The 17,169-nt window shown below is 36.3% G+C and overlaps 1 protein-coding gene and 1 long non-coding RNA gene across 2 annotated transcripts; one reads left to right on the top strand and one right to left on the bottom strand.

The window, feature by feature from the left end:
* Positions 1-2,381: 2,381 nt before the first annotated feature.
* Positions 2,382-8,711, bottom strand: LOC118484034. The gene is made up of 2 exons (XR_004872594.1): positions 8,013-8,711; positions 2,382-3,121 (listed from the first exon to the last, which is right to left on the bottom strand). It is a non-coding gene; the product is annotated as an uncharacterized LOC118484034 (long non-coding RNA).
* A 2,601-nt stretch (positions 8,712-11,312) lies between these two features.
* On the top strand, positions 11,313-13,300 carry LOC110912666 (cytochrome P450 Tp4149). Its single transcript, XM_022157445.2, has 2 exons — positions 11,313-12,247; positions 12,535-13,300. The coding sequence occupies exons 1-2, from the start codon at positions 11,363-11,365 to the stop codon at positions 13,141-13,143; spliced, it is 1,494 nt and encodes a 497-aa protein (XP_022013137.1). The 5' UTR covers positions 11,313-11,362; the 3' UTR covers positions 13,144-13,300.
* Positions 13,301-17,169: the final 3,869 nt, after the last annotated feature.

The raw sequence follows: 17,169 nt of genomic DNA on the forward strand, positions 1-17,169 counted from the left end.
TGGACATTGATCGGTCCTATGGCCGATATCCCCACAATCCTCACACACTGCGAATTGAACCGCATTCACCTCCTTCTTTTTCATACGAGCCATTTCCCGTTCTAAAGTAAAAATCCGATCCTTAGAATCAAGATCGGGAAGTGACCAGGAAACGAGATGTTTCTTGGCTCTATCGGCCGATTCCTTTTCCTTCGACCGCTTGCTCATTCGCTCGAGAAATTCCCAATCGTCATCTTCATGATTACTCAAGAGAGTCCCGTTGCTCGTTGACTCGAGGCGATTCCATGTCGCATCATCCAACCCACTTACAAAACACTTCACCAATTCCCACTTTTCTATTTGGTGATGTGGGCATTTCCGAATCAATTCTTTGTATCGAGTGAACGCTTCATGCAACGGTTCACTCGATAATTGTCAAAACTACCTTATTTCATCCTGTGCATCATCAGTCTTCGCCATTGAATAGTATTCATCAAGAAATACTGCTTCGCTTTATCCTTTAGCGAAAACTGGAATATTCGAAGTTTGACCTCCTCCAATGCAAAGTTATGCCCCCCGATAGTGTTACAAATGGAGGAAAACTCCGCCAAATGCGTGTACGGTTCATCATTAGACCTCCCATTGAAATGGGGAAGTATATTGATGTAGCGGGGCTTGCAGTCGAGCATTCTCCTTTTACACACTATTGGAGAGTCATTATCGGTAACTACCGGTCGAAAACGGTCATTCACTCCCCGTGGAGGTTGTTGACGACGATGCGGACCATTAATGTCCCTTCTATCACCTCCCCTATCACCTCTTCGATTTCCACCTTGGTTACCCCTTTGGTTACCCCCTCCCACGAAACGAGGAATCCGGTTAGGGTTATCATTGTTGTTGTTGTTGTAAAACCCATCATTCCGGTTCCTTTGGTTATTGTTTCGTGGTTGGCGGTTATTTTCGTAACCGTCATTTCTTCTATCCCCGTACCCACAGTCATCGTTCCCCACAAAGTTGGCGTTTTGATAGCCAAACTCATCATCTTAAAACCCTCTTGCATTGTAGATGTTGCCTTGATTCACATACCCCCAATCTTCGTCATCATTAGCCCGGTCATCATAATATCCCTCATCGTCCGAATTTTCCGTATGAACACTCACATGTTCTGGCGATTGATAACCGGGAACACCATACGGTTCGTCATCGGGGATGGCGTTCCTCAAATCGTCTATGTTAAAGAACGGGTCTTCATTCGCGGGATTGCCACGATCTCGATTGCCTTGACGGTCAGAATTGACATTCTGGTCATCAAGGTTGATGGGTAAGGAATTGTGTCGATGAAGGTTTTGTTGTTGGGGTGTTCTTTGGGTGTTGTTGGGATTTTGGTTTTGGAAAGGTGGTGTGGGTGGTCCGGTGTTGTTATTACCACCCGGTCGCTCTTGAGGTATAGGTAGAACATTTTGGGCTGGATTGAAGTTGCTTCGGTACTAGAATTGGTTCGGGTTTTGGTTTTGGTTTCAGTTGAGGTTTTGGTTTGAGTTTTGGTTTGCCATTGAATCGATTTCAATGGTCGGTGTGAACTGTGGTGTTTGATTAGTTTGATTAGAAGCAAGTGTTGCTTCCAATCGGCTTGCTAAATTCCTTCTTGCAACTCTTTTGATTTCCGGTTCATAGACTAACGGTGAAGTCCTCCCGGAGTTCCGCGTATGCATGCACTACCTGTAACCTGCACAAGTAACACACTCCGCGTAACAAGGAAAAAGACAAAGTACAAGAAAAGAACTATGCAAATTAAACAGTTAATCACAAAAATTCAAACAATAATCCAAACACAAAGCGCACGCACTCCCCGACAACGGCGCCAAAATTTGATCGGAGTGTCGCGCTCCGGTCAAAGATAATATTTATAAGCCCTATTTACCCTTAACAAATAGCTAGTGGTAGCAAGGGGTCGAACCACGAAGAGTATGTGGTTTGTGAATGGATTCGATTGAATTATCAAAAAGTGTCACAAATTATGAAGCTTGCTATGATATTTTGTATTTTTGTTTCGTTGAATGATGTGAATTTAAACTAATGGAATTGATTTAATTGATTAACGACTAATGATTAACGATTGCGAGAAAAATTGATTACTAAACAATAATAAGAAAAAGGGTTCACACCCAGTTTCGGTAATTGCCAACCTAGGGTTTCTACAAGTTTTTAGAATCAACTCAATTGTATCCGATTAGCGGATTTAGTGTACCTTGACTTAGGTGCCAATAACTATCAACGTTTCAAAGAACGGACAAGAATGCACTTTGTAATCAACACAAGTAAAACCTAACCAAGACAATACATAACTACACATAACCATTTCGTAAGGTCATAACTTTTAACATCGTTCGACAATTTACGAATACGAAACAAATGTAAACTATTGTCAAAGGTTTCAAAAATCAATACAAGTTGTCACAAAGTTGAATCAAGAACAATTCAAAACCCTAAATTTAACAACTACCTACACCGGGTGAAGAAACTCGATCACCGGATGATTGGGACATGACTTGGAAAATCTTGAAGCTTGAATGATGGGGAAGTGATGGATGTTGAGGGTTTTGGTGAATGATGATGATAGAGATCATGTATAGGTGATTAGGGTTAGTGATGGATTGATGATTGTGAAAGATGGTGATGATTCGGATTATGATTCGGGTGATAGTGATGATGGATGGTGAATTGGTGATGTTAAATTGTTGGTCTTGGCTCCAAGATCACTTTCAAAAACTCCAAGGATGTGTAACTCCATAATGATGACCCCCATGTTTTGATTCGTCCAAAACCCAAAAAGTCAACAATTTCGCGTTTGCAAGATAGGGGAGCCGTCGCCGACGGCCTGAAGCCCCGTCGGCGACGGTGCATGCTTTTGTTGATATGGCCGACGGCCAAACTTGCTGTCTACGGACAAAACGGACTACGGAGCTTTACACATACCGTCGGCGACGGTCCATGTGGGCGTCGGTGACGGTGTCTGGAATCCCATCTTTCTGTTTTTTTTTTCATTTCTTGAGTCCGGTTGACTCGTTTCGCGGCCCGTTAGTTCGTTTTTCGTCCCGGTGACCCGTAAAGGTCCCGAAAAGCTCCTTAAACTCTGCTAGACCTGCAAAACAAGTATCTAATCAAAAGTAGGCTATTTGAAATTAAAACTTGTGTAAAAACATCAAATTAAACAATTACAAGCACCGCTTTTCGACCACGTATCAGTTAGAAAGAGGATGATGGAGATCCAGACTACATGTTTGATAAAGATAATGTAGTTGAAGATTATAGCGTTGATATAAATGAATATAAGGCTGCAGTAGATGTTGACATTAGTGGACAACATGAACAAGATATTGATATAGATGAAAACAATGACCAGGTTGATTTAGATGGTTTCGAAAGTTTAGCTAGCTCAGATATTGACACAGCTCTTGAAAGAGCTTGTAGGGGTGTTAGGAAAGACAAGAGAAGGTGTAAAACATCAGGTGAATGTCCCTTATACGGTAAAGGGGATATTTAATTTAATTAATTTAATTAATAATATGTTATAATAAATCCATATTGACCATTTTGCCCCTAAGGAAAAGACAAAATAACAAGATTTTATTAGCCAAATATCAGGTGATTTGATTTTTGGACTAAAATGACAATAAAAGTAAAACCACAGGGACCTAGATTTAAAAAGGTTTAAGTTTTGGACTAAAATAGCAAAAGTGACCAAACCTCAGAGACCAAAATTTCAGTTTACTCTTTCTTCTATAAAGTAAATGTTTTCGGCTTTCATATTAGTGGCCCAGATATTCATAGACATTGGCGGACCCATGAAATTTTTCTTGGGTGTGCGAAATATTTTTAACGATTTTAGGCCTCTAGCTATATAAAAAAACTGGTTCATAGCGGGTCGGATCGGGTTGGATCATGTAAAATAAAAGAACATCAAACTAAAATTTATATGGGTCATGTAAAATACAAAAAAACATCAAACTAAAATTTATATAATTATCAAATACACATCAAACGTCATTACAAATATATTTAGAATTGTGTCCTACAGATTTTCATTTTTTGAAATCGATCCAATACATCGTCTAAAGATACTTTCTTAAGCAAGTCTTTCTCTATATAAATCGCCAGAGCCGGCCCTGAAGGAGGGCGGGGAGGACAACCGAACAGGGCCCGTGATTTCCTAGGGCACGTAATTTAAAAAAAAATCCGATATTATATATGTAATTTTTTTAATAGGGTATAACCAAAAGAATATTAACATAGGCCCACTTAAAAAAAAATCATATTATTTAAACTATTTAGCCCATTAGGTTAGTGAGCCCAATACCCAAATATTTTCTAAAAACTAATAAAAAAAGAATTATGGGCGGCAACTCTTTCATCCGGTTCAAAGTTGTATGAAAAACTAGTTTAAATTTTTTATTTAGTTAAGACCTAAGGGCAACCATCACTAGTGCTCTAGTGGTGGTCACGGGTATTTAAAAACCACTTATGGTGGGCCCGGGTGAGTTTTCCCCTCAAGGTCTCAAGTTCGAGTCTTGGTGACAGGGGTTTCTCATTGAGGGGTTTAAATTAGGGATCTATTGTGCGAGGGGACTCTCTAGCGCGGACCCGGTTAAGACAACGTATGCTAGACCTCCCGTCATTCGCGAATAATTCACACCTTTCAAAAAAAAAAAGTTAAGACCTAAGGGCACGTTTTTTCGAGCTCGAACAGGGTACATGAATTCTCAGGGCCGGCCCTGTAAATCGCCCATGGTTCCTATCACATATAAATCGCTCATGATTCCTATCACATATAAATTCACCCTCATGGTTTTTATCACTTATAAATCGCCCCATAAGTTCATAAGACAACAAGAAACACTTAAACAAATTCAAAAATCATGTTCAACCATACTCCATAATTTTCAACCATACTCCATAAAATTGGTGGTGGCGGTGGCAGCGGAGTGGTGGTGGTGGTGGTGGTGGCAGCGGAGTGGTGGTGGTGGCGGTGGCAGCGGAGTGGTGGTGGTGGCGGTGGTGGTGGTGGTGGTGGTGGTGGCAGCGGAGTGGTAGTGGCGGTGGTGGCAGCGGAGTGGTGGTGGTGGCGGTGGTGGTGGCAGCGGAGTGGTGGTGGTGGCAGGGCTAGTGGTGGTGGTGTTACAAATTTACACAATCAGTCCTTTATGTTACAAATTTACACAATCAGTCCTTATTTACTAACCGACTTAACTGGGTTATGATTTTTGGACTGAAATGGCACCTTTCCAGAACGTCGGGGAGGAAAATGGCGCATTTTTAAAAAATGGACTGAAATGGCCAAAATGACCAAACCACAGGGACGAAAATAGCAGTTAACTCTTTTAAATATTGAAAATAAACAACAAAATCATTAAATTCAAGTCTAGAACAAGTGAATAAAAAAAAAGCCATCAAAAAATTTAGAAAGATCAAACCCTTATAATCTCTAGTTCCTTAAGCTTCCTAAAGCTTAAATATTCAGAACTTAGATTAAGAATACGAAATGGTAAGATGAAGTAATTATGTGAACTTACTCTCTAGGTGATATGAAAGTGCGCCTAAACTCTAAACTAATAAACAAAAATCTTTTTTACACGTGTCACTCTCTGGTGCCTCATTCTTTTAATAATAATATTACATCGTGTCACTCTCTGGTGCCTCCTTCTTTTAATAATAATAATACATATTAATTTTTATACACAAAATATAATATAATATTAATTAATATAGTTAGAGATAAACGTATAAATTCAAATTTAATTAATAATTATTTATAACAAATATAAATATATCAAATAATATAATAAGTATATTAATATAGCTAAAGATCAAACGTATAATTTCAAATTTAATTAATAGTAAATTACTTTTTGAGTCCCTATGTTTAGTGGTTTTAACCATTTGAATCCAAAATCAAAAAGTTTAACGCTCCGAGTCTCTAACCGCTCATTCACACCCCCTGTAAAAAATTCAAAAAACTTTTTGTAAGGCCGAGTTCTCTAAGTTTTCACAACTTGTAGAAATTTTCATTTTACCTTAACCATATATATTTGTTAAGATAAAATATATTATTTAGATATAAACAATAATAATTACTAATAAAGTATCAAATCACATGTATAAGTACTTATAGTATATAACTTAGAAGACTAAAATTACAAGCGGGTTATCTAAATAAAGTACCAAATTATCTTTAAAGCGAACACTAAATGGTTTTTAAAAGACATATTTTTTTTTGCTATTAAGTATATAACATTATATTTACTTAAGTCATGTAATACACGTGTTCAATATTTTCTTCCAATTTTAAATTTATGTTAATATCAATATGTTTTCATCTTAAAAAATGGTCCAACTTTCTAATTACATTGAGTTTTAAATATTAAACTTAGTTTCAATCATATTACGCAACTAAAAACATTATCATCATGCTAAATAAAGACATTATATAATATTATAAAATTTTTAATTTGAATATTTAAATGTCGACTACTAATTAAAAAAGTTATTGTAGACGCTCAAATTTATAGTTTAAAAAACTTTAGTCCTATTTTTTAAATGTGTACTTTATTTTTAGTATTATTTTTTTTTAAATGTAATATTTTCTATACAATGATGATATTCGTATCTTGTCTCATGATCCATATATCTAAATATAGTATTTGTATCAAAGACTTTTTTATATCATTAATATACATAGTAGAATTTAATTACAATTCATTTACCATAACCTCATAACTTATAATTATTTTTAAAAATACATACAATTTTATGATCATTATTTTTTTAGCGTTACTTCTTTTTAAGACATATAATAAAATGGATTGTAGTATCTCAAAAGAGAAGTGAAAACTTAGAAAATTATTTTAAATAGCGAAAATATAACTGTTCTTTTGTTTTACTTTTTTATCTAAATAAGTCATTTCATTAACCAGGATTATATACAAGTTTATAATTTACATTTTTTTGTGATTTAACCCGTGTAATACACGGAATTGTAAGCTAGTATATCATTATTATGGAATTAATATATAATTACATATATACTAAATATATCAGTATTTAAGAAAAAAATATAGCTCAATTGGATTTTCCTTTCCTTAGACCGTGGGGTATGGTGGGGCTTGGGATGGGGCATGAGTTGACACGTGGAATGGGAGCCCCCCCACCGCCTAGTGACGTGTCCGCGGGGTATGGCGGGGCTTGGGTTGGGGTAGCCAAACGGTTTGAATTTAAAATTCAAACTTTCAAATGGTCAAAATAGCTCGCTATGACATGGCAGGGTCAGCGAATAGGAGCCAACCAGCTAGCATGTCACCCCCGCCTCACGCCCGACTTGAAATCCAAACCCCAAGGGCCACGCCCCAACCCAAGCTCACCCGGGGTGATGGCTTGGGCGTTTTCCCCCAACCCACGCCCCAACCCTAGCCCCATACCCGATAGTGTTAATTTGGGGTCAATCAGAAAAACAAAACAAATTAGTCATCTACAAAAGTAGTTGTATCAATGGTTCTACTTCTTTTATGTTATGCGCCACATAAAAAAACTTATTTCTATTAGGCATCCTATTAATTTCCATTTAGCCTATTCTTAACTAAATAGACACGAGACCACCTAACTCTTCATAACGTTTTTTAAGATACTGTGAGATTCTCCGAGTGTACTATAAGCATTTTCTTCAAGTGTTATCACTATAGGCATTTGACTAATCGAAGAATTAATTAAAAGACATACTTGACTCACATGTAAGACTTCACTAAGAAAAACCTCTATTTATCTATGTTGACATCGTATAATGTGTAGCCCAAGCAAGACAACAACAATCTCTATTATATAACTGTAAAGCATTAAAAACTTACATAAATAAAACCAAACACGCTCTTACAGTCATAGTCTTATAAAGATGAAGATATTCACCAGGAACAAAATCTCCCAAAAATAAACAATATATAACTGTAAAGCATTTAAACTTTCAATTTCAAGAACAAAAACCGTACCTCACCAACTTTCACGACTATTTCATCAACATTTTGCCCTAATTCCGCTACAAGCGTTTGTTTTGTTTCGCTTCGGACCTCCAAAACAGGTGTTTCCATTGTTTCCATAGAACTTTTGAGTTTTGGTCGACTGTACGGAGACGGTTATGCAGAGACGATTGGATCGGTGGATTTTCTGGCGGACGAAGCTCCGGTGAGTACGTTGTGGTGTGTCGTCGTTGGTTCTGGTGGCTTAGAGAGAGAGAGAGAGAGAGAGAGAGAGAGAGTAAGGGTTCGGAACTGCATGTGACATTGGATTCTCGTCGGAGATGTGGATCTCGTCGGAAAAAAAAGGCAGAGGACGATGATGATGAGATTGTGAAGGAACGGAACTTACCGGACGATGAAATTGACCGTTGAAAGATGCTCCAGATGATTGACGATCCACTAGATTTTTTTTCCGCGACACGATCGGAATTTGGAAGAATTTGGGTATTTAGTTCAGAAGTGGTGCAAATTTGAGGATTTACACTCTGTTCACAAGTCTCATTTAACAGGGGAGGGGAGGGAAAAGGAAAGAAAATATGACCAAATATGACCATATATTCATCCTCCCAAATTGGAGAGATTAGGAGAGAATTTTCTTTCACCTTCCCCTGTTAAATGAGACTCGCGAACATAGTGTTAGGGTTTTAAATGTTTAAATGGAGAAGGTATAGTTTATATATAATATAATATAGTGGGGTATGAAAGTTTAAAAGGTGATGGTAGTGAGGTAGTTAGTTGGGTTATATGTAGGTGTTTATTTTATGGGTTAGGTATATGGTTTATTTATAAATATAAATAGTTCGGTCGCAAATGGGTAGCAAATTCGCAACGCATTTGTAACAAAATTTGTGTTTGTTTTGTTTGTGTGGCTATTGTGTTGCAAATTTGTTTCAAAAGTTAGGATTTTTCGTCAAAAATGCATCGCAAAGGTGTTGAAATTCGCAACGCATTTTTTTGCCAATTTTTTTCTTTTTTTACAATAACTTTGTTTAAGGTCCCTTTTTATTGTTTTGAGAGTGCCATATTTTCTAAAGAACCAAGGCCAATCTTGGAAATTTCTGTAGCTAATTGACCATTTTCTAATAGTGTTGAGATACCAAGTTCTCCCTCTAGAATCATTTTAAAAGATATTGGTGGTGGCAATGAAGTTTAGAACTGGGCCACTCTGGAGGTCACCAGTTCAAAACCAAGCCGAACCGGGTTTTACCGTAGTGGGCGTTCGGGCGAGCGGGTTTTCCCCGGAACTTGGTGGCTTGGGTATGCATCCAACTCTGACCGTTATGGAGGAGAGGATGCATTTGCTCGATTGAGGGTATCCTAGAATACTTATCCGATGATTTATTTAACCGTTAAAAAAACTATAATGCTGAATATTTACGCATGCAAAAACAAATAATTGCACTCCTAAAGAATGTTACAAAATGACGCATGTTGTATGCGTTTAGGCCACTCGGTGTGGGGGGTCGTCCACCCCCCCCCCCAAACACCATTTCTGGGGATCCGGCGTCGTCGTGAGCGGCAAATGGTAAACAGTGAAGATGAGGCACATGTGGACAAATCCAGCCGTTACCTAACAACTAGTGCTGTAAACGAACCAAACGTTCAGCGAACAGTTCGTGAATCGTTCGGCGGGAAGTTCGTTTATGTTCGTTCGTTTAATAAATGAACGAACATGAACAAGAAATTTCGTTCGATTAGTTAAATGAACGAACATGAACAGAGGCCTCGTTCGTTCGATTGTGTTCGTGAACGCTCAGTAAGGTGTTCGTGAGCGTGTTCGTGAACATTCGTTGATTTGCGTTCGTTTATGTTCGTATGTTTGTGTTTCAATTGAAGATCTTTGTACTTTCTTATATTTTATTTGTACTTTTTATATTATTAAACTTTTATTTATTTTATTTCCCTTACAATTAAACTAGTAAATCCATTTTCACATTGTTTATGCATCATTTCCCTTTCATGTCTCATTATTTACATCCACGAATACAATCGACCTCCGTTCCACAATAAGGGATTCAAGTTCGAGTGCTACTCACTGGGACATCTATCTTTATCCTTCGTCGCGTTCGCCAAATTTATTTGTGTTCGTTTGTGTTCGTGAACTGTTCACGAACACGCTCATTTCCTTAATGAACGAACACGAACATAAAATCTCGTTCTGTAACTGTTCATGAACCGTTCGTGAACACATTTATTTCCTTAACGAACGAACACGAACAAGGCCTTGTTCGTGTTCGTTCGGTTCGTTTACAGCCCTACTAACAACTATATTTAATAAAAAAATAAAAAAATTCAAATACCCTCCTCTCTCCTCTCTCAAACGGCTATATTTAAAAAAACAAAAAAAATTTTTTTTACCTATAAATACAGCAAAATCACCGCATTTTTTACACACTTCAATCAATTCTCTCTCTCAACTTTATAAAATTCTTCTACTTTTGCCATGGATCCATACAACCCGAACAATCTGAACCCAAACTCTAACCCAAACCCAAACACGAACCCAAACCAAAATGTTTTCTCGGTACCCGGCTACTATCCTACGATGGAATCGAGTTGGTCATCCTTGCAATTTTCTCTCAACGCTTTCTCGGGTTTCCAACAAACCCCCTAACGCTTTCTCTCAAATGAGCCAACCAATCAATGCAACAAATGCAATCGTTACAACAAATGATGATGCGAAACCCGTTCAACTCGCAATTTCAATCTCAACGAAAACTTTCGCCAACACCGGTAGAATCGTCTCCCCAACCACAACCCGTAGAAGATGACATTGAAGAATGTGTTCCGGAGACGCAACCGCAACCCTCGAAACGGAAAAAAAGGGAAGCAAGTGGCGAAAAAGTGGAGTTCTTAGGATTTTTATTTTTTCAGGTTATTTTTTTTTAAATTATGTAATGTTTGTTTTTAATATTAATGATTTTATTTTATATCTTATTAAATGTTAAAAAAAACTAGATGAATTTAAAAAAAAAATATACGTATAATTTAACTAGGTGGGGTAGGGCTTCAACTATTTCCTTGATTCCATCTTTGAAGGAGCATCCCACAAAGACTATGACGTGCCGCTAATGTGAAGAATTATCATCCAAGTACTACCCTCCTCCCATACCGAGTATAGCCTTCCAATACGAAAAATGTTAGTCATTATCGCGCAACAATAAAAACATAATAGCATACTTACGAGTAAAATGAACAATTAAAATGGTAACACGTGTCATCCTACTACTAGCCTGTCACTTCATATATTTCACAATATTTTGTATTTAATCCGTCCACTATATGAGATTTAAGAGCAACAAGCCCATCTCAATAGGAAAACAATGGAAAATTTTCTTTCCTCGCTCACTTTTCTCCTTACCTTCTTGATGATTTTTATTTCTTTCAAATGGATTTCATCACATTCCAAAATGAAAAAAAAGTTACTTCCTTCTCCATGGAAATTTCCTGTTATTGGAAATCTCCACCAACTAGGCTCAGACCCTCATCGCTCCCTCCAAGGCTTGTCCCGAAAATATGGTCCAATCATGCACCTTCATTTGGGCAGTGTACCTACGCTTGTAGTCTCCTCTGCTGAAGCAGCCCATGAAATCATGAAAACCCATGATTCTTCGTTTGCTAATCGTCCCAATTTAACCATACCAAACATATTATTGTATGGTTGCAAGGACATTGCATTTTCTCCTAGTGGGAAATACTGGAGACAATTGAAAAGCATGGTAGTAAAACATCTTCTTGGTAATGCCCAAGTGACGTCATTCCAGAAGGTAAGAGAAAAGGAGCTAGGTCGTATGCTAGATGCCCTTGGAGAAAGCTGTGGTTCATCTGTTGATATTGGTGCAATGTTTGTGTCACTTACAGAAAACATAATATGTTCCGTGGCACTTGGGAAGACAAGTGATGGGTCAGATCTCAAAAAAATAATACAAACTTTCTTAGACATGTTCACTTTTTTTAGTGTTGGCACTTATGTTCCATGGTTGTCATGGGTTGATCATGTTACTGGTTTAGTGGGACGGGCTAAAGCAGTTGCTAGACAATTTGATGAGTTTCTTGAAGGTGTTATCGAAGAACATGTAATGAAGAAAGGAGCGGCTGAAGCAGTCCCAAACAAAGGAAAAGACTTCGTTGATATTTTACTAAACGTCCAGAAAGATGGAACAACGGACTTTACCTTTCAAAGAGATACTGTTAAAGCTGTAATCTTGGTATGAGTTAATCTTCTTAACCAAGTTTCATCTCATCATATTGTTTTAGTTACTTATGTACCATTCCCTTTTTCTTTTTCTATTTGTATGATGTATACTTTCGTAGGACTGTGTAGCAGATTACTTGAAATCAAATGCATCTAGTTTTTAGATAATAAATAACTTTAAGAGATTAAATTATTTCACATAAGCAAGCTGGATATTTTGGAAACTGTAATGTATTATTTGTTTTGTTATTTTAGTAAGGTTAAGTGAACTTTAAACAATTAATATTGTGTTTGTTACAGGATGTATTTGTTGGCGGAATAGACACTGCAGCATCAAGTCTAGAGTGGGTAATGAGCGAGCTAGTAAGACACCCAGGAGCAATGAAAAAGCTACAACACGAAGTAACCGAAGTAGCTCAAGGAAGACACATAATTGCTGAGGAGGATTTGGAGAAAATGCATTATCTAAAAGCCGTCATACAAGAGAGCTTGCGACTGCATATGCCAGCCCCACTTCTACTTCCACGGATATCCACACAAGATGTGAAACTAATGGGGTATGATATTCCAGCACGTACACAAGTTATTGTCAATGCTTGGGCGATAGGAAGAGATCCTATGTTGTGGGAAGAAGCAGAAGAGTTTAGACCTGAAAGGTTCTTGAAAAATAAAATTGACTACAAAGGCCTTAATTTTGAGTGGCTTCCATTTGGTGCTGGTCGAAGAACATGCCCTGGCATTCAATTTGGAGTAGCTATCATGGAGCTTGCAGTAGCAAATATCGTATACAAGTTTGACGTTGGATTGCCAAATGGAGTCAAACACGAGGACTTGGACATGAGTGAGAAATATGGCGTTATACTCCGTAAGAAGTCCCCCTTAGTACTTACTACAACCGCTCGGTTCTAGTGATTGGTCCTAGTATATATGTATGCTTCCGTGGTACTAAATATATGATTCTAGTGACCGATCAAAGTATGTAAACTTTTATGGTCGTAAATAAATGATTCTCGTGTACTCAGTAACTAGCAGATATATTCATATTGTTAATTATTGTTTCGGCCTATGTAAGGGTAAGATTCTCACTTAAGATTTTTAATTGGTTTTGGTGAGACTTTTCTGCAACGGTAGTCTCAATAATCCTTCGGTAATAACATATATTGGAATGGTGGAAAATTATGCCGTCTAAATTTAAATAATTTTTTGACTAGTCAAACTTTTTAGAGATGATATGTCATCTCTATAAGTTAAACTTTATTTTTTAGTTTTATTATTATTAATCATTAGTAAAATTAAATTAAAAGAAAAATATTTAAAGTTATAGAGATAATATGTCATCTCTATAAATTAAAATGTTTTTTAAAGTTTCCAGTTCAACAAAAAAAAAAAAAGCAAAAAAAAAAAAATATTTTCACCTTATAGAGAGGATATGTCGTCTCTATAAGGTGGCATATCTTAAAATGCACGAAAACCCAATAGAGACGACATGTCATCTCTATAGGGTGATTTATAGAGAGAACCTTTGTTATCTCTATAGGTGTCGTCCCTATAGGGGTTTTTTCTTGTAGTGACCTGGGTGAAGGACTTTATTGGAATTACACAACCATTGTTCAAAATCAAACACACTAAGTCTTTCAGGTGTGAGCATAATTTTGGGTTAGACCGAAACCCCATTAAACCAATATTCACCTCATATATAACTAGTGTTTAACCCCTGCATTGCGAGTGGGGGAGTGGGGGGTCGTAGAATCATACTAAGTGGGTAAGCAAATAACGTCCAAAACAGAGAAAAGCACATAAAACAAAAAGACGAATTCATACCGCCACATGACATAAAACGCAAGCAAAAACAAACACGAACTAATGCCGTGAACCAACATAAAATGTAAATAAACTCAAATTTATAAAGAAAACTTTGATTTAAAGATCCAAAAGGAAGAAAAAAGACAAAACTTTTAGATCTAAAAATGAAATATACAAACCAGAGAGATCTAGACTAAAAATATATACCATACTAAAAGATTAAAAAAAAGAAGAGTTAATTACTGTTTTCGTCCATATGGTTTGTCAAAAATCACTATTTCAGTCCATTACTTTAAAAATTGTGATTTCAGTCTCTGTGGTTTCACTTTCGTAACCATTTCAGTCCCTGCGGTTTCACTTTCGTAACCATTTCAATCCATTATTATGTTAAGTACAGGGACTGAAATAGTTATGAGTGGACTGAAATAGTTACGGAAGTGAAATCACAGGGACTGAAATCGCAAATTTTAAACTAATGAACTGAAATAGTGATTTTTGACAAAGCAGGGACGAAAACAATGATTAACTCAAAAAAGAAAAAAGCCATACGATCGTCCTTGTTGTGTGATAAAAACCAAGATGAAAATTAAAGAAAAGAAACGGCTCTATTGTAAATATGTTAAAAGTGAACGACTTTCGTCTACGCTAGGTAAGAACCTAGATAATTGTTGCTATGTATAATGTATTCTTTGGTTATCCACACATCCTTTTTGAACATATATGGAATCCTATAGAAATTGTATAGGGCAATATGATTTCTCTGGGTCCAGACGTATTGAGTTATACGCTTCTTATAGTATACTTGAAGTACAAACTTTTGAGACCAATGATTAAGGGACTAGAGGAATCATATACAATAATACGGTTTCTCTGGTCCAGGTTTACTGAGCTATACGCTTCCTATAGTCTACTCGAAATAAAACTTTTCAGACCAATGATTAGGGGACCAGTGAAATCATATAAAGCAATACGTTCCCTCAAGGATTTTTTTTTTCCGAGAACAACATATAGTTGTTAGTATCTTTTTAGACTATATTTAAAAAAAATTAATTAGATTGGTTTTTTTTTGTTATAAAATTATATTGGTTTTTTTGTTATAAATTTTATAATAAACATAGTGAAATTAAGCAATCCAAACAAACTAAACATATTCATACATTATAACTTATCAAAACAAACATATCCAAATTAAACAAATATCACAAATACTGAAAATTAAATTGTTCATACATCAAAACATAAAAATTAAATTGTCCGTACAGTACTGCATCATATAAAAATCACATAAACCACTATCATCTTCAACTCTCGTCAGACTCCACGAGCTCCTCCTCCGTAATGTTCGGGCCACGCCTAGTAGAGGGTGACTGGCTGTGTAGCGTATAGAACGTGTCTAGAGCCTATAAAAAATTTAAACAAAATACTCATTACATAACATTAAAAATGTTCATAGAAAATGAAATAAAAACAAAATAACATACTTGCATGGAAAGGTCGGACAAAGGAAAGAGCGACATGGTCTGGCCGGACTGAGGAAAATGAGGCATGGAAAGTTCGTGCTGAGTATAGAACGGGCCAGAAGCCTATAAGAATTTAAACAAAATACCCATTACATAACATTAAATTTCTCGTAGATAAATGAAATAAAAATAAAATAACATACCTGCATGGACGGGATGGGCTGAGTAAAGATCGGCATGGATGTGATGGGTTGGGTAAAGAATGGCATGGACGGGTCGGGCTCTTGCGTATAGAACGTCTCCCGGTCCTCATAAACTCGTTGTGGTGGACGAGGTGGAACCAATATACCCATATACGTATACATTTCACCCTTGTCAGTCATCAGCCAGCCCATGTCATCATGCATCCGGTAGTGCCAGAAGCCGCATATGCTCATCCTGGTTACGCAAAATCCTATCGAGAAGACGGTTGGTTGACCAAGGCAACCTAACCACACGATAAACTCACTGTGGATACTAATGATCCCCTTGTTCATGCTAAGGCATGACCTCAACATTATCATGCCCGCACTCTTACTCAACCTATAATTAAATGGGCTCATAATTAAATGGGCTCTGGTTGGATCTTGGAAACAAACGTTATTAATGTGCGCCTCAAGTTATGTTAGTAATATATATATATATATATATATATATATATATATATATATATATATATATATATATATATATATATAGGAGAAGGATCCGTTAGGAACCACCCTTTATTGCGAGAACCGCGAGAACCAGTGTGAACACAAACAGTAATACCTAAAAAAATCTAAAAAACACCCAATTTTTTTTTTTATTTTTTTACTATTTTTTTTGTAAAATTCGCTATATTTTGTTTACAATAAAAAATAAAAAAATTATCAAAAAAAAAAAAAAAAATCCGAGTCACAACTATCCATGCACATGTGCATTGGTATCATTTCTTTGACAAATTCCGGAATTTATTACAAATATTAGACTATTGCACTTTCATTTACACTACCACGTGTAATACACTACTTTTTACATTAACAATATTAGAAATGCACATGTGCATCTATATGTATCAACATGAAATTAGGTGTTTTGGTACACTAATTTCTTTTTCATCTATCATTCCATCCATAATACACAAACATGCACATGTGCGTTTTTGTCATTTCTTTGACAAATCCGTAATTCATTACAACTATTAGACAATTGCACTTTCATTTATACTACCATGTGTAATACTATACTTTTTACATTACCAATATTAGAAATGCACATGTGCATCTATATGTATCAACATGAAATAAGGTGTTTTGTTACACTACTTTGAATACACTTTCCCTTTCATCTATCATACCATCCATAATACACTACCATTACCTCCTACCATCCATAATACAATACCATTACCTCCTACCATCCATAATACAATACCATTACCAATATTCTCACTTTATTACATATATGTAAACACCATTTATACCATCCAATCAACATATTACATCATAAATTGACAACTATAACCAAACCATCAACCACTAGATATAACTAACCAAAAAACATGTATATGGGCCTACTTCTCCATTCAAAATCACAAAATTTTTGTACCAAAACACGTTATATCATGGTTATACCTAATGATGCACATGTG

The sequence above is a fragment of the Helianthus annuus genome, chromosome 2 (genome assembly GCF_002127325.2).
Source record: "Helianthus annuus cultivar XRQ/B chromosome 2, HanXRQr2.0-SUNRISE, whole genome shotgun sequence".
In the NCBI taxonomy this organism is placed as follows: Eukaryota; Viridiplantae; Streptophyta; class Magnoliopsida; order Asterales; family Asteraceae; genus Helianthus; species Helianthus annuus.

What these genes read in the sequence shown, in the direction of transcription:
- LOC110912666 (XM_022157445.2), top strand. Translation starts at nt 11,363, where the DNA reads ATGGAAAATTTTCTTTCCTCGCTCACTTTTCTCCTTACCTTCTTGATG. An exon ending in CTGTTAAAGCTGTAATCTTG is followed by an intron (nt 12,248 to 12,534) that starts GTATGAGTTAAT and finishes TGTTTGTTACAG; the next exon opens with GATGTATTTGTTGGCGGAAT.